General features: G+C 44.2%; 1 protein-coding gene across 1 annotated transcript in view; it reads right to left on the reverse strand.

Moving 5' to 3' along the window:
• The window catches only part of DIS3L (DIS3 like exosome 3'-5' exoribonuclease), a 37,800-nt gene extending 26,362 nt beyond the window's left edge, over positions 1 to 11,438 (reverse strand). The window contains exons 1-3 of the mRNA XM_070953933.1: positions 11,309 to 11,438; positions 7,154 to 7,307; positions 573 to 701 (exon numbers count right to left, since the gene is read on the reverse strand). Coding sequence (XP_070810034.1) covers positions 573 to 701; positions 7,154 to 7,307; positions 11,309 to 11,438 — 413 coding nt within the window. The remainder of the gene's footprint in view (positions 1 to 572; positions 702 to 7,153; positions 7,308 to 11,308) is intronic.
• Between the last annotated feature and the right edge of the window lie 6,725 nt (positions 11,439 to 18,163).

Genomic DNA, 18,163 nt, shown 5'->3' on the forward strand with positions numbered 1-18,163 from the left:
CTGCTGACTGTATCGGGATGCCGGCAGCCACAGCCACTCGGTCTTGGAAGGGTTGAGTCTGAGCCTGTTCCTCCCCATCCAGACCCGCACGGCCTCCAGGCAGTGAGACATCACATCAAGGGCATCGTTGGGGTGGTCAATTTACATTTGGATGCTTGACCACTGACTCGCATTTATGACGGTCGCAGTGTCCCGGGGTCACGTGATCCTCTTTTGTGACCTTCGGACAAGCAGAGTCGACAAGGAAGCCAGATTCACTCAATAACTGTGTTACTAATTTAACCCCTGCAATAATTCACTTAGCAAAGTGAATTGCAAGAATTCACTTGCAAGTCTTTTGGCAAGAAAAGTGGAAATATGGGACAAAACTCACTTCACAAATGCCTCACTTAGCCACATAAATTCTGGGCTCAATTGTGGCCGTAAGTCAAGGACTCCCTGTATAAGACAATGATCACCCCCACCCCCAGGTCAGGCCAGGCCAGGGCTGGGCAGCCTGAAGACCGATGAAGGTGTCACCAAAGCTGAGCCAAAGCTGCACTGCTCAGGGCCGCGTTATGTGGAGCATGTACCTGGTCTGCCATTTCTCCAGCGATTCTCCCCGCTCTCGTGGCAAATAAGAAAGCAGCTGGAATTCATTAAAAAATATAATGCAATCGCGGCGGGCATCCCTCACTAAATTCCGCAGTTTATTGTAGTGCCTGTAGAAGAAGCAGAAGACAAGAGACGGTTTCACAGAGAACAACTTTATTATTTAAGATCCGAAACAGCCATGCCTCATATTTAGACTTTCCTGCTCAAATCATTTGCAGCCTTTTGCTGCCAGGAGATCTGGTTATATATATACACAGACCTTCAGATAATATGTTATGTTAAACTATGCTAAGAACAGCAGTGGCAGAGTGTTTTTTTTTTAAAGAAACAACGTAGAATCTTGAAATTATTGAACAGCTATATCAAAGGAATTATGTAATGTGACAAGGTGGCCTGAATGTGTTTTCTTCTGTGCTCTGTTTTATATTTGCCTTTCATCTTATGGCAGTGATTTATCGGAGGGCATCAACAACTTTGGTGAGGAGCAGGTGGCTGGCCAGGTGTTTTCACCGGCCACCCCACCCATCCCTGCCTGGGCATCCCTTCCCTGCCCTGCTTTGCCTGCCAACGAGAATGCCAGCAGCTTCTTCTGCCTGCCAATCTGTGAGGTCAATGGAAGGGCTGTTCCTGCCAGCCGAGGCTGCAGCTGGGCACATTTTGAAAAGTGTCTGACCGAGTCCGCTAATGCAATGAGCCGCTCAGAGTCATGTACAGGTAGTCCTCGACTTAGAACAGTTCAATTAATGTCCGTTTGAAGTTACAATGTCACTGAAAAAAAGTGACTTATGACTGTTTTTCACATTTAGGACTGTTGCAGCATCCCCGTGGTCATGGGATCAAAATTCAGCCGCTTGGCAACTGACTCGTATTTATGACTGTCACAGTGTCCCTGGGTCATGCAATCCAACTTTCTGACAAGTAAAGTCAATGGGGAAGCCAGATTCACTTAACAACCTGTTACTAACTTAACAACTGCAGGGATTCACTTAACAAATGTGGCAAGGAAGGTCGTAACATGGGCCAAAAGTCACTTAACAAATGTCTCACTTAGCAACAGAAATTTGGTCGAGGACTACCTGTAGTTGTAAACGGGCAGTCATATACCATAAATGAAATGAAATCAATTTAAATCCAACCAAATCTTCAGTAAATGAAGGAGCAGCCAGCTTTTCTTGCCAACAAAAGCACCAGAGAGGTTTCTGGGCCAGCCTTCCTTTACTGGGGCTTCCCTTCGAGATGCAGATTGCAAAATTTCCCCCAGGCAGAGGGTCTTTTTGAGAATCCTGGGGTTGCTCTGCGTATTTGGAGGGTGTCTGGTCTGGGGAGAGCTGCCCCAATCTATGTAAACATATTCACCTGTTGGGTACCAGTTGGAAACTTCAAAATTCTGAATTATAGAACAATTATAGAATAATAGGATAAGACAAAGGCAAAGACAGATAAAGACAAGACAAGATAAAGATAAGCTTTATTTCACTTTTTTCTATGAACACACTGGCACACGTTAAAAAATGAAATTCTGATGCCTGCTCTCAAAAGAAAATAAATATAGGGTGGGACCTTGAAGGTTTTCTAGTCCAACCTCTTGCTCAGGTAGGACAGCCTCCACCATCCTGTCCAATGCTACCTTGTTAAAGAAAGAATGAAGGAGGAATTTCCTGATAGTGAGAACAGTTAGTCAATGGAACAGCTTGCTTCCCTGGAGTTGTGAGTGCTTCATCCCTGAAGGTCTTCAAGAAAAGATTATAGACACCCATTTGTCCTATGTCAGCACGTCAAGATGCATTTATCCTAGTGCTGACATGAAAAGGAGAACGCAAGTGTCTGCAACGGGACGATTGCCTTTCACCTACTTATTTTAGGTGGAGATAATGTTCCCTAGGAGATGGATGGGAGGGGGGAAATTCTTTGAGTTGGAGCAGTAGATTAGGGGTGAATGATTGGGAAGATGGCCAATGAATGCAGAGGAGTGGGGGAAGGAAGAGGAGGGATTTTGGGTCAGCACCTCAGTGCTGGCTGCATGGAGTCAGTGTAAAAGTTGCCGTGCTAAATAAAATGGAAGTTTGTTTCAAAAGACTTTGTTTGAGACGCAATTTATTTGAAGATGGCCTGAAAACCTGACATCCTGTATGAAACAAGTTCTCCTGCCTTGGCCAGGGGGCTGGACTAGAAGACCCCTGAGGTCCCTTGCAGCCTTATGATTCTATGTGTAATTCCATATGTATATGTAACAGAATGGAAATGTGCGAGAAGCATAATTTAAATTACATTCCAGCACTTTGACTCAACAAACACACCCAAAGCTATGAAGCACCCAAAGCACGTGGCACTCAACAAACCCTCCTGCAACCGATGTTTCCTGCTAATTCTATAATTACTGGGTCCCATCGCCCCTGCCTTACCTAAGCTCATTTTTCTTCAGAGTCCCACAGCCAAAGTAAGGACAGTGGCTTCCTCGCCCCCCCACCCCACCTTCATTGGGGAAGAGAAGCTGAAATCTGAGGATTCTTAAGGGTCCCCCAATTCACTAGCAGACCCACCCAAGATTAAAAGAGATTAGATCCTATTAAAGATTAGAGCCGAGGTGGTGCAGTGGTTAGAGTGCAGCACTGTAGGCTACTTAAGCTGACTGCTAGCTGCAGTTCAGCAGATCAAATCTCACCAGGCTCCAGGTTGACTCAGCCTTCCCTCCTTCCAAGATGGGTAAAATGAAGACCCAGATTGTTGGGGGCAAGAGGCTGACTACTCTGTAAACTGCTTAGAGAGGGCTATAAAAGCACTATGAAGCAGTATATAGATCTAAGTGCTATTGCTATTGGTAAAAGCCTAGTTCCATGATGGCAACCTATGGCACGCGTGCCAGAGGTGGCACGCCAGAGCCCTCTCTGTGGGCACGCACGCCATCACCAGCTGCTCTTCGTGGGAAAACAGCCTGAAAATGCCCCCCAAAACAGCTAAAAAACAGGCCATTTCAGGCTGTTTTGGGGGCCTTTCCCGGGCCTTTTTCTGGCTGTTTTTGAGCTGTTTCTTGGGTGTGAAAAACAGCCTGAAAAATGGCCAAAAAACAGGCATGCATGCACCGGCCAGCTGGTCTTCGGGTTTCCTGTGCTCCGGTGCGTGTACATACATGTTTTCAGGGTTCCAAGTAACCCGATTGGTCGGGTCCACACAAGGACACACACACATGCACACAAGTTCCGGTTTGGGCACAGTGCCAAAAAGGTTTGCCATCACTGGCCTAGTTCATCCATCTTCATCTACTTATTTTTGCAACACCACTGAAAGCTCATAAAAATGCAACGTTAAGACATAATTTCTAAATAAGAGAGTATTGTATTCCAAATCTTAAATATTCAAACTATGCGTAAGAATTTATGTGAATAAAGTGTCAGTCAAAAATAATTCATTTATGCCGCTGAAATATGCCATTGCACTCGGGTTTTCCAAGTCAGTGAGGAATATTTGACCCCCATCTGTCAGACTGCAGGAAGGTCGCGCGGGGAGGCAAATGGCAGATTGTGTGTCAAGAATGAAAAAAATTAAGACGTATTTTACAGGCATAACATGGAATCATTTTCACAATCCAGGGAGGGTCTGACAGTAAAAAAAAAAAACCGAACAAACATACCAGGGGCAGAAAGATTTTAAACATTTTTATTAACTTTCTGTATTATGACTTTCAATTAGAATCCTCCATTACCTCTGAAATATATTCATAGATAATGATGCTATAATTAATGTCGGCTAGAAAAAAAAATCCCTGATTAACCTTTCAGGTCTCAAGGGTATTTAGAGCACGGATGTATTCATATAATCGCCAAAGCATATTATTAACCTTTGCAATTGATTTTTTTTTAAAAAAAGAGACTACAGTATACTTTTTAGAGTTTGATTCTGTATATCTTGGCTTTTCCAATGCCACTGTAAATCTGAAATAAGTCTGCAAACTGAAGTCTGAAGGAATATGAGATTTTAAGCATGTCTATTAATTTGCAAGGCAGATTAAATACAGAAGGGCCTGCAAATCTTCATATTTTTTTTTCATTTTATTAGCAGTATATTATGGATGGATGGACTGATTGATGCATGCATGTTTTTCTTCATCATCACCTGTATCACAGATCGCAAATGAACGCAAGTACTTTAGCTTAGGGGTCTAGGTGTGGAAACACAAACAACCATCAATTGTAGGTGAAAACTGAAGTGACAGAAGACGTTGGATTTACATCCTGCCTTTCCTTCAGGAGCTCAAAGCAACCCCCTTCTGCTCCCCCCCTTTCCCCCCCCCCAACAACCACCTGGTCAGCCCTTGGTTGGGCTGAGGAACAGCACTGAATTTCTGTGGCTGATGGCAATGCTGAACCTGGATTTCTCTAGCCACTATTCCAACACCTTCACCCTGCTTGGATCTTGGTGGAAAAGCAACTGGAAACAATGGTGGTAAAGAGCCGGAGGGCCTTGTTCCAGTGGGACTGCATCAGGCCTGGAACTGGCTGACCATCTCAGCCCGCTGAGCCTCCAGGAGCCAGTACCTAGCCTTGTACTCCCGCAGGTCTCCTCTCTGCTTGGAAAGCCTATGCTCGTAGTCCTCAGTGAGATGTTTCTGCTGGGCCTCCTTCTTGGTGAGATCCAATTTGAACTGAGCTGTTTTGCCAACTCTTTCTCATGGTGGCTGCTTAGCTCCAGCAACTGCTTCCCGTTGGGATCCTAAGGAGCCTGGATGGGAAGGCGAGGAGTGGCTGGGAGAGGAGGGGTGAGTAGAGGCCAGCGAGGCACCCCTTGACGTGAGTGACATCGAGTTGACCACGCCCACCCAGTCACATGACCACCTAGCCACGCCCATCCAGCTGATCATTACGCAAATCATATTAGTGGTCCATGGGATTTAAAATTATGAATTTAGTGGTTCCTGAGATCCGAAAGGTTGGGGACCCCTGATCTAGTCCAACCCTCAGGAGACCCTACACCATTTTTGACCGATGGCAGTCCAGTCTCTTCTTGAAAGCTTCCAGGGATGAAGCTCCCACAACTTCTGAAGGCAACTTCTGTTCCATTGGTTGATTGTTCTCACTGTCAGAAAATTCCTCCTCATCTCTAGGTTGAATCTCTCCTTGATCAGCTTCCATCCATCATTCCTTGTCTGGCCTTCAGGTGCTTTGGAAAACAGCTTGACTCCCTCCTCTCTGTGGCAGCCCCTCAAATATTGGAAGACTGCTATCATGTCTCCCCTGGTCCTTCTCTTCACTAGACTAGCCATGCTGAGTACTTGCAATCGTTCATCGTATGTTTGAGCCTCCAGTCCCCTAATCATCCTTGGTTGCTCTTCTCTGCACTCTTTCTAGGGTCTCAACATCTTTTTGTGTATAATGGTGACCAGAATTGGACACAGGAAAAGGTAGTCCTCGACTTACAATAGTTCATTTAATAGTTCATTACAACGGCACTTACAATAGTTCATTCAAAGTTACAACGGCACTGAAAAAAGTGACTTATGACTATTTTTCACACTTATGACCGTTGCAGCCTCCCATGGCCACATGATCAAAATTCAGACACTTGGCACCTGACTCACATTTATGACGGTTGCCGTGTCCTGGGGTCACATGATCACCTCTTGCAACCCTCCGACAAGCAAAGTCAATGGGGAAGCCAGATTCACTCAACGACTGTGTTGCTAACTTCAACCCTTAACAAACATGGCAAGAAAGGTCGTAAAATGGGGCAAAACTCACTGAACAAATGTCTCACTTAACAACTTAAATGTTGGGCTCGGTTGTGGTCGTAAGTTGAGGACTCTCTGTATTCCAAATGTGGCATCACTGGTGCAGCAAACAGTCCCTTTGTGAGGGAGATGGGCAATTAAGAAGTTTGATAAATCAATAAATAACATAAATAAAGAGTACTATCATATTACATGAACTTGAAACTGCCCATTAATGCAACCTAGAAAGGGGTGGGTTCTAAATTTTTTTACTGCCGGTTCTGTGGGCATGGCTTATTTTGTGGGCGTGGCTTGGTGGGGGGAATGTGACTGGGTGGGCGTGGCCAACTTAAAAAAAAAACTTTTAAAGCATTTTTTCTACAACCTTAAGAGGTTGCAGGAAAAAAATGCTTTTAAAAGCCTCTGACAATCAGGCAACTCAGCTGGGATCGCCAGAAGTTTTTAAAGGCATTTTTTTTCCTACAACCTCTTCGGCTGAAGAGGTTGTAGAAAAATGCTTTTAAAAGCCTCTGACGATCCCAGCTGAGCCACGCGATCATCAGAGGCGTTTTTTTTACTTTTAAAAGCATTTTTTCGGCTGAAGAGGTTGTAGAAAAAATGCTTTTAAAAGTAAAAAAAAAAAAAAAAGCCTCTGATGAAGTGGGCGGAGTAAGGGAGCAGCGACCGGGCCGGGGACCGGTTTGGGGGCGTGGCCAGCCAATGTTATTACCGGTTCTCCGAACTACTACAAATTTTTACTACCGGTTCTTGTGAACAGGTGCGAACCGGGAGCAACCCACCACTGAACCTAGGACTACATTGGCCTGTAAATTAACCCTCCTGGAGAAGACCAGATACCTGCGTCCTCTTTGTTGCTGCATTGCTTGACATGCTGTCTGCATGAAAACCAGCCCCTTCAGCTCAGGGAATTCCAGAATCTCCAGGTAATCCTGAAGCACCTTCCAGTCAGGCACAACATAGTGAGTGACATCATCGGACAGCAATTTCCCATCTGAAGCAATAAAACCAAAATTTAACAATATGTATAAATATGTTGTCAGGTATGACGAAAGACAGGTAGGGGAATCCTGAGGGATTTACAATTTAAAACAGGATAAATTTAATTTATCCCGTTTTAATTTACAATTTAAAACGTGATAGGGCAGGGGTCAGCAACCTGCGGCTCTGGAGCCGCATGTGGCTCTTTCATCCCTCTGCTGCGGCTCCCTGTCATCGGTCGACTCCACAAGTGATAGGGCTTTTGGTTAGGACAGGTAGAGGAAAAAGGATGCTGCGCTAGGAGGAGACTCTATAGTGGGGGGGAACCAGACTTCCGGACGGCTCCAGAATTGAATGGGGGCTTCCAGTTAGGACCTTTGTGGCTCTTTGAGTGTTTTAAGGTTGCCGACCCCTGGGATAGGGGAAAACAGCTGAAGAAGGGAGAGTAGGTAAGGTTTAAAGTGTACAGTAGGGGGAAATTATGCAGTTTTTAACTTACAAAAACTTAGAAAGGGAGACCAGTTCCTGGGAATGGAGCAGGGGAGAACATGATTAGCAATGACTTCTGGTTTTTTAAAAAAAATTAATGAAAAATGGAAAGTAATAGTAGGGCAATGATTACTGGCATTGAAGTCATGGAGTTACACCTAGACCCATGATGGCGAATCTATGGCACGGGTGCCAGAGGTGGCACGCAGCGCCCTCTGACGGCACACAAGCCATCACCCCAATTCAGCTCTGCTGTGCATGCGTGCGCGCCTCCCACTGGCCAACTGGTCTTTGAGTCTCTGCCACGCACGCGTGGGGGGCTGGGTGCTTGCAGGGGGGACATTCGTGGGTGCGGGGCTCATGCGGGGCGTGCACATGTGCAGGGGCGCACGCACATGCGTGGGAGTGGGGTGCATGAATGGGGACCCCACGAACATTACATTTTGGGGGTTCAGGCATGAGCTTGCTTGCACTTTAGGAAACTCGGTCCAGTTAGCCATCACTGACCTAGACAATAATATTGAAGCCAGTATTTCCACTTAACAATCATCCTTTTGGGGGAGGGGAGAAAATTTATTCTGCTGTCGATGGGCGCCTCAAGGCCATCGCCCACAAAATGGGAGGGTTTGGCTACAAGCACAACTGAGGTTTAAAATTCTTCTGGGGCTGAGCAGCCTTTTGGATTCAATCCTAAATTTTGCACTGAAACCCACAAGGGCAGCACGTGGCATTTAAAGCAACTGCATTTATCCTGGGCTGTGGGAGTCAATCCTACTAAATGATGCAGCTGCTTTAAAGAGTCAGAGACAAGGTGCTAACCTTCAAACTAAACTTCATTTTTTGGGAATACCTGTATCAATAAAGAGCTTCCCCATGCTCTAATGAAAAATCAAAAGCAGACATACTGCTCACAGCATTCAAGTTTAGAGCAAGAGTTGCAACAGGGTATGCAAACTGAGAAATTGAATTAAATACCCCATGAAAATGGTAGAATGATATTCTTTTAGGATATCCTTTTTCATCCTTAAGCAGAGATGAAGGAAAAAACTGCCTTTGACATATCACATTTAGTCCTAGGGAGACATTCTTATGTCATTCTCCCCTGACCTTTTCTATCAGAAAGGGACTGCATAGCCTACCTGGAAATAATTTTATTAATAACAAGTATCTATTTTATTAGTAAATGCCAACTACCAGCTAGTTACTAACTCATTTATTTTTAAGGACAAAGGCAAAGAAATTTATTTAATTTTACATTCAATTGTGGTGGGGAAAAACAGGGGGAAACTTGGATATTCCATGTAATTGTTAACATTTTCTAACAGCTTTTAATTTTCACAAAACTGAAGTGAGGTCGTATATGGGTGAGAATCTTTCTGGTATGGTTGTTCCAATCAATCTTGGAATTCAAATTTATCACCTGGAGATTTAAGGGGCTCCCCCACCTCCAGAGAAGGACCAGCTTCACAAGGAGAATTCATTACTGCCAGCTAAGGAGGCAACGCTCTCAAAGGAGGATTTTTATAGGCCTTCTTAGCGCATGCCTGTTACAGGTAAAACACCTGGTACTTGTAGTCCTTAAAACAGTTCATTTAAAAACCATTCAAAGTTACAGTGGCACTGGAAAAAGTGACTTGACCATTTTTCACACTTATGACCCTTGCAGCACCCCCATGGTCATGTGATCAAAATTCAGACTCCTGGCAACTGACTCATATTTAAGTCAGTTGCAGTGTCCTGGGGTCTTGTGATCCCTTTTTGTGATCTTCTGACAAGCAAACTCAACGGGGAAGCCAGATTCACTTAAAAACTAGGTTACTAGCTAATCAACTGCAGTGATTCACTTAACAATGGGGCAAGAAAGGTCATATAATGGGAGAAAATTCACTTAGCAAATGTCTCCTTTAGCCACAGAAATTTGGGACTCGGTTGTGGTCGCAAGTTGAGGACTCCCTGTAGTTTAAAGCTAATTTATGCCTGATTCATGTATACTTGATATTATGTATATGTATATATATATATATGTATATCATATATATACATACATACATATGTATGTATGTATGTATGTATGTATGCACTGGTCTCCCAATGGGCAGCAGGGTGCTTGCTGCTGCCTGAAGAAAAAAAGCCTAGAAACTAGTGGATTGGGATTTCATTGAACTAGGGCTGCATAAAAATCTTGGTTTACGTAGGAAGAACCTGGCTCAAGAGAAATACACATAAAGGCCTACGAAAAGAAAAGAAAACATATGTATATCATGTATACATATATCTCCTCCTCCTCCCACTTATGACTGTATGCCTGTAACCTTGTTGCTGGTATCCTTAAGATTTATATTGACTGTTTCCCTATGACTATCATTAAGTGTTGTACCTTATGATTCTTGACGAATGTACCTTTTCTTTTATGTACATTGAGAGCGTACGCAGCAAGACAAATTCCTTGTGTGTCCAATAACAATTGGCCAATAAAGAATTCTACTCTATTCTATTCTACTTTTCCTGGATTCAACCTACATAGCTTGCAAGGCCCTTCCTGCCCTCTTAACTGTGCAAAAAACATTTTAAATCTGATCCTTTCTCTACTTTCTGCTGGGCATGAAGCCTTCTCCTTCTTGAAAGCTACCATGAAAACGTGGAATAAATTCTTCCCATTTGCTTGATTGGGCCTAATCATGTGTTGCTTGGAAAGAAAAGGGCTGAAATGCAACTCACTCTCTACTAAGAAAGTTACTTTAGCAGCCTATATTTTTAATGCATTTATACATTTTGATTTTCCTCTCCCTGGATCCCTTTCACATTCAATGAGAAGTAATGAAGCCATTTCATTTCCCCCCCCCCTTCGCAAGCACAAAATCTAGAAGTGACATCCAAATGAAAACAAATTTACCTCTTTGAATAAAATAATCAATTTTAACCATTCCATTGCTATGGAAATAATGCCTATTTCTTATTTGCACCTAGTAAGTCTTTGTGGACTGTTACCATTTTTATTTACAAAATTCATGGTATTTCTTTCAAATTCTTTGACCTATGAAAAAAAGGTCTTTTTCTTTCAAAGTTCTAAACTTTAAAAAAAAAATAAGAAAGAAAAAAAAACCCCTTTTTTCTTTTCTCCCTTTAAATGAAAACTTTAATCTGTCGTCTTCTTTGATTTAACATACAAGCTTTAAACTTTCAACGTTCCCTTCAGATTCCCTCCCTCCATTGGACTCTGAAGTCTTTCAGCGGGTCTGAAATAAAGAGCTCTCGGCACCAGCAGCGATTTCCTCCCACTACACGCATCTTTCCTACCCAACACGTGTTCACACGTTCACACGTTCTCTCCACGTGACGCTAATATTTTGAGATGACATAGTCATAGGCCAACCCCACTCCTGGCTCCGCCCCTCCTTGGCCCCTCCCTCGCATTCGTAAGCCCCGCCCACACAAGGGAAGGCCGCGAACGGCGTTCACACGACTCTACCCCCACCTGAGCCGCGGCCCCGCCCCCACGAAGCTCCGCCCCCGCTCTCAACGCACCGCGGGGACAGCCCGCCTGGCAGAGGGCGCTGCCGCAGGGCACGTCGGGACGCAGGTAGTGCTCGCGCACGACCCGCACTGAGCGGCCTTGAAGGCTCCGCAGCAGCAACACCTTCTCCGTCCGCAACATCTCCGCGAGGAAGCAGGGCCCCGTCGTCGTCGTCGTCCCGCCTCCCGTTGCCGGGCAGCCCTCCTTCCTGTCTCTCTGATTGGCCGTCGCCGAGGAAGGGGGTTGGGCTTAACAGAAAGGACGCGCGAGACGGGGCGGGACCGCGCGAAAAAGGCGTCGCCACTTCCGGTGCCTTTTCCCGCCAACGTCTGAGGTAAAAATTAGACGTTGTTGTATCGCGGTCGGCCTCTCAGTGGGCGTCGCGCTCCGGGCAGGCCGCGCGAGCTGTGAAGGCTCCTTTATTATTTCGGAGCCGCGAGATGCTCCCCGTCTTCCTGCTTCCGCCCGCCGCCACCACGACACTCCTGTGAGGTAGGCCGGGCGGAGCTCGAGGCCGGATCTCTCGTCGCTTTAGCCCCGCAGGCTCGCCGCCTTTTTCCGCCCCGCCTTTCCTTCAAGAGCTTAACTAAACAGTGACAGAGTTGGAAGGGACCTTGGAGGTCATCTAATCCAACCCCCTGCTCACACAGGAGACCTGTACTAGGGATTCGAACCGCCGAACTTTCTGATCGACAAGCTCAGTGTCTTAGCCACTGAGCCACCTAGTCAGGCTCCATGGTGCTATAACAACAATCCTGCGAGGTGGGCTGGGCAAACATGAGTCCCCAGCTGTGAAGTCACTGAAGGAACTTCTCTGAAGGAGGCCCCGGTTTCCCTGGTGCCAGTTCAATGCCTTCCCCAGTGTCCCAGAGCTCACCAGGGAGTCCCTATGGCTTTCCATGGGAGGGGGGGACTGGAGCCTGGCTCTCCCCATTCTCAGGCATCCCCTTCACACGGAGGCCCCCCAAATGTCACTTGGGAAAAAATACCATCACATCAGTGTCTTCGCACAGTAACAAGAGTTGGACCGGACCTTGGAGCAGGGGTGAAATCCAGCAGGTTCTGGAGAACCGGTAGCAGAAATTTTGAGTAGTTTGGAGAACCGGCAAATACCACCTCTGGCTGGCCCCAGGAGTGGGGAGGGAATGGAGATTTTGCAGTATCCTTCCCCTACCACGCCCACCAAGGCACGCCCTCAGAACTGGTAGTAAAAAAAATTGGATTTCACCACTGCCTTGGAGGTCATCTAGTCCAGCCCCTGCTCACGCAGGAGGCCTGTACTAGGGATTCGAACCACCGAACTGCCGACCTTTCTGATCAACAAGCTCAGCGTCTTAGCCACTGAGCCACCTAGTCAGTTCTTAGCAACTCAACTTGGTTGACAAACTGCACTCAATGGAGTTGTGGCCCAAGGTTCTCTCTTGGGCCCAGTACCCTTCCAGTAGCAATAAGACATATATACTGCTTTACAGGTGCTTTACAGAACTCTCTGAGCAGTTTACAAATGTTAACATCTTGCCCCCCAACAATCTGTGTCCTCATTTTACGGACCTCGGGAGGACGGAAGGATGAGTCAACCTTGAGCCTGGTGAGACTCGAACTGCTGACTCTGGACTGAGTTAGCCTGCAATACTGTAACCATTGGGAAGAAAGGAAGGAAGATAGCAATAGCACTCAGACTTATATACCGCTTTACAGAGCCAGCCTATTGCCCCCAGCAATCTGGGTCCTCAATTTTACCGGCATCAGGAGGATGGAAGACTGAGTCAACCTTGAGCCTTGTGAGACTCGAACTGCCAAACTGCAGGCAGCCGGCAGTCAGCAGAAGTAGCCTGCAATAGAGGATAGAAGGGGAAATCGTCAAATTCGCAGATGTCACCAAGTTTGTGGGAATAGCCAGCACTCCAGAAAATGGGCTGAAGATTCAGAAGGATCGTAACAGACTTAAACACCGCGGCTATCCAACAAAAGGCAATTCAATGGGAGAAAAATAAGGGTTTACACTTAGGCAAGAAAAAAATACAAATGCAGGCTGCATCAATAACAGGATAGTTTTAAGAATATGTGAAGTGTTAAGTACCACTTTATACTGCAAGGTAAGGCCGCACTCCAAATTGTACTGCATCCAACCTAGTGCAGCACTTTCCCCACCACCCCATCAGTAGGTTGACCTTGAATCCCCCAGGGATAATTCATGGCAGAGTGGGGACTTGAACCCGGGTCTCTGCACTCTTCTTAGTCCAGCACAAAGAAGAGAGGGACAGAAGAAATGATGCAAACTAATCCAGGAGAGAACCAAGCTAAAAATAAGGACAAATTTCCTAACAGAATAATTAATCAGTAAAATGGCTTGCATTCAGAAGTTGTGGGTGCTCCATCACTAGAGGTTTTTAAGAAAAGATTGAGCAGGAGGATGGACTAGAAGACCTCCAAGGTCTCCTCCAATTCTGTTATTTTGTTCTCTACTTTTGGTCTTGTTCTTCCTTTGTCAAAAGAGAAATCCTATGAAATAAATAATGCACAATAGTTGTGAGTTTTATTTATTTTATGAAGCTTTTTAAAATATGTTTTTATATGCATTTTCCCATGTTTTTAAACGGTTGTCTTATTCTTTATTGTTTATATTTTCTTTTTCATTGTTTCTAAGCTGCCCAGAGTCATATATCACAGCGGAGGGTGGCTATATAAATTTGAATTGCTTATTTATTTGGGAAATTTATATAGCTGCCCATCTCACCACATGAGAATCTGAATGGCATACATAATTAAAAACACAAAACAGTACAATTTTAAAATTTAGTATCGTTTTTGTTACAAAACAGATTTTAATCTTTAAAAATTTAAAAAATACAAATACAAACTAAGAACAAAAAAAAAATCTTATATTTTATATGTGTCAATAGTCTCTGGTTTAATCTAAAACAACACAACAAAATAACCCAAACCAAAAATATTAAAACCAATTAATACAAAAAATATAATTATATAACAAAATTCTTATTCTGTTTTTCTTTATATACATAACTCAAAGTGGTAAACATACTGTGAGCATAATGTGAGTTTCATATGGTGTAATCTTAGCATCCTGATACATACAGAATAGTAAGTATAAATGTGTAAATGATTCTCAACTACAAAGGAATCAAAAAGTTCAATGAGAAGAAAGGAAGAGTGCTAGTGAGATATTGAGAAGGGTAGGAGCAACTATATCTTGTAGGATGTGAGCTGTCTTTCTGATGAGTGCTTCCAGATGAAGTGGAAAGACTACTGAGCCACATCAAAACTACTAATTGCAATTCACTCCCATTTGTGGACATGCATTATAGCTAGAAGAGGACAATTACTTGTGAACATCAGTCTGAGAATTCCCCAGCCAACATGTTTTAAAGTTGCCAAGGTTGAGAAACACTGGTTTAACTATAAAGTCGAGTAGGAAGTGAAGAGGCTGGGCATGAAAGTATGAGGGGTTTTTTGCAGGAAAGCAAGATCCTGAAAGTGAATAGATAATTAAGAAATTTGTATAAAATCTGAGATTCTTAGACCAACCCTTTCATCAATAGTATAAGAGACTTTAGCCAGAAATGAACTACAGCTCATATGGTGAAGGAGAACATGTTTGGCAAGAGCTTTGGGAATCTTATCAGGAGGGCTAAACTGAAAAGGAATGAGGGGAAAAAGAAATATGGACCATGAAAAGTCTTGGACACTAGGAACATGGCTTCATACCATCATAATAAGGCTATGCAAGACAAAGAAAAATAGTTAAAATTCTTAATATAGGTAGTGCTTACAAACATTTGTTTGGTGACCGTTCAAAGTAACAACAGCACTGAAAAAAGTGACATAGCTATTTTTCACACAACTGTTGCAGCATCCCCATGTTCACATCATCAAAATTCAGATACTTGGGAAGCGTCGCGGCGAGACAGTCGGGGAATTAGTGGGCTCTGATGATCTCCATGAAAATCCGGACTGACAAACCGCTGCCGAGGGGTCTTCGGACCAATCCTGTAGGGACGGGGAAGGAGAGACACCTCGGAAGACCAAGAGGAACAGGCAAGTTCCTCGAAGGTCAGAGGAATCTCCGATTCGGCAGCAGAGGTGGCAGCCATTGCAGCTGTCAAGAAGCTGGGGCAACTGGAATAAGTATTGAGCAGGAGCAAAAGTATTGTTTAATTTGGACTGGACTATATAACTGATTTGGTATCTTTAAAGTTAAAAAGAAAAAAAAATTCGGATACTTGACAATTCGCATGTACTTTTGTCTCAGAGGTATGTAATCACCTTTTGCAACTTTTTGACCAGCATTGTCAATGGAAAAGCCAGATTCACTTACTAACTTAACAACTGCAGTGAGTCACTTAGCAGCCGGCAAGAAAGGTCATAAAACGGGGCAAAATTCACTTAACTGCCTTGCTTAGCATGAAAATTTTGAGCTCAATTGTGGTCGTAAGTCAAGAACTATCTGTATGTGGCAGTGAGGAGACCAATAAACAGTGATAATCTCATCTCTTATCTCCAACACATAAGGTCTTACTTAACAGCTGCCCCGTTTAGCAAGCATCTAAAACTCTTGATGGCACTGAAAAAATAAGTGTGCCACTGGTCCTTGCATTTATGACTCTCGCAGTGACCCTGCAATGATTGACATTTGCTTGCTTCACAACTGGCTGCTGATAAGAACAATCAATGGAGAAGCTGACAGTAAAATTGCAAGTCAAGGTCACACGTCTTGCTTGCCAATCAAGAATAATGACTCAAATGAGAAGTGATGTCAATCTGTTGTAGTCATGTGATGTTTTGTATAGCGACCACATTGCTTAGCAGCAGAGTTTCCTGCCCCAAAAGAAATTGGAAGCAAAAATAATAGTACCGGTACTATGGATTATGGTTATACAATTATGGTTTATATTAAGGAATGCTTCTCCAGGCAGAGATGTGGCCAAACAGTTTATAAATCATTTCACAAGTTCTCAAGGAAACAGGCTACAGTGGTAATGGGAGACATGAAATACCTTGACTTTAGCTGGAAAATAAACTCCCCTCAGTGGAGTTTGAGTGGCCCTACAGATGTCTCACTTGCTGACAATGGTGTTTTTCAGAAGGGGAAGGAGACACTGGAATCCGCTACCCTGGACTTAAATTGGACCGAAGAGAGGAGCTGATCAGTAGCCTTATGGTATCAGGTGCCCTGGGAGAAGTGGGCAGGTCGTGTTGATATTCAGACTCGAGGGAGAAAAGCTGAGTGGAATAAGTCACAGACTTCAGAGAGGCGAGCTTCAGTCAGCCTGGGCAAAAAGCATACAGCCTATTGAAATATGAAATCCTAAGTGAGAAGTCGAAGAGGGATGGGAGAACGTGGGAAAATAGATTAGGCATAAATGATCCCCATAATAAGGAAAAACGAAAAGCTTTAAGAAGTCTGTGAAATTCACTGAACAGCAAAAAGATGCGTATCGGAAATAGACTCAGCAGGAATCCAGGTAATTCAAGTATGTAAGGATGGGGTTGGGAAGAATAAAGGTGTTAAAAAGAGGTTTTTTTGGGGGGGTGCATCTGAAAAATAAGATAGGTAGTCCTCAGCTTAAAACCACTACTGGCAATTTCCATTGCTAAGCAAGTCAATTGTAAGAGAGTTGCACCTGATTTTACAACGTTTTTTGCCATGGCTGTTAAGCAAATCACTGCTGTTGTTAAACGAATCATGTGGCCATTAAGTGCATCGAGCTTCATCCATTGACTTTGCTGGTCAGAAGCTGGCTGGGAAGGTCGCAATTGGTGATCATCTGACCCTGGGAGGCTGCAACCATCGTAACTACATGCTGGTTGCCAAGTGCTTAAATTCTGATCACTTGAAAAAAAATCACTGATTTTTTTCAGAATTTCATTTTTCAGAATTTCATTTTTTAATGTGTGCCAGTGTGTTCCCAGAAAAAATAAAGGTGATCTTACTTTATTGGCCTTGGAAATGCTGCAATGATCATCAAGTGTGATGTAGGTCAGTTTTTAGTGCTGTTGTAACTTTGGTTCCTAAACAAATGGTTGTAAAACGAGGACTATCTGTAGAGCCTTCCTATTAGAAGCAGAATGATCCAGGCAGCTTCTGAAAGAAACCTCTTAGTGGTCAGAACTGTTGAGCAGTGGGACAATCCACTTAAGAGGGTAAGGGACAGACACCCACCCCCACAACTCTGGCAGGAGGGTCCCAAACAGGGGCTAGTGTCAGGGTTCCCCACCCAAAAGAAAGTCCAAAGTCCCTCAACACCCACATGTCCATCACATGAGCCAATCAAAGCACCGTCCCAACTGGAGATGCCTCCCAGTCACAGCCCTCCAGGTGCAGGGTAAGATGTCCTTGACTCTCTGAGAAAGGAATGTTATTATGACTACGTATCACCCCTGCTCCATACAATCTCCACTCCCAGTTCCCCACAGCAGTGAATGTGGCAGGCCTGAAGATCCAATGCAAAAGGTGGCTTCCAGGCCTGACAGCTAGATAATCTGACCAGGAAGAATTAGTGGATTCCCAAACTAACCAAGGCATGGTCCAGATCCGTACGGTCCCCACCAACTCATACGTGCTGTGATACTTTCCTGTTACAGGTAGTTGGCGATTTAATAACAGTTCATTTAGTGACTGTTCAAAATTACACCCGAAAAAAAGTGACTTGTGACCAGTTTTCACACTTAAATCCATTGCAGCATCTCCATGGTCACGTAATCAAAATTCAGATGCTTGGCAACTGGTCCATATTTATGACGGTTGCAGTATCCTGGGTCATGTAATCAACTTTTGCGACCATCTCAAAAGCAAAGCCAATGGGGGAGCCAGATTCACTTAACCGTATCAGTAACTTAACAACTGC

This window comes from Pituophis catenifer, unplaced genomic scaffold (assembly GCF_029215685.1).
Source record: "Pituophis catenifer annectens isolate HBS135680 unplaced genomic scaffold, rPitCat1.0.hap2 SCAF_14, whole genome shotgun sequence".
NCBI classification, from domain to species: Eukaryota; Metazoa; Chordata; class Lepidosauria; order Squamata; family Colubridae; genus Pituophis; species Pituophis catenifer.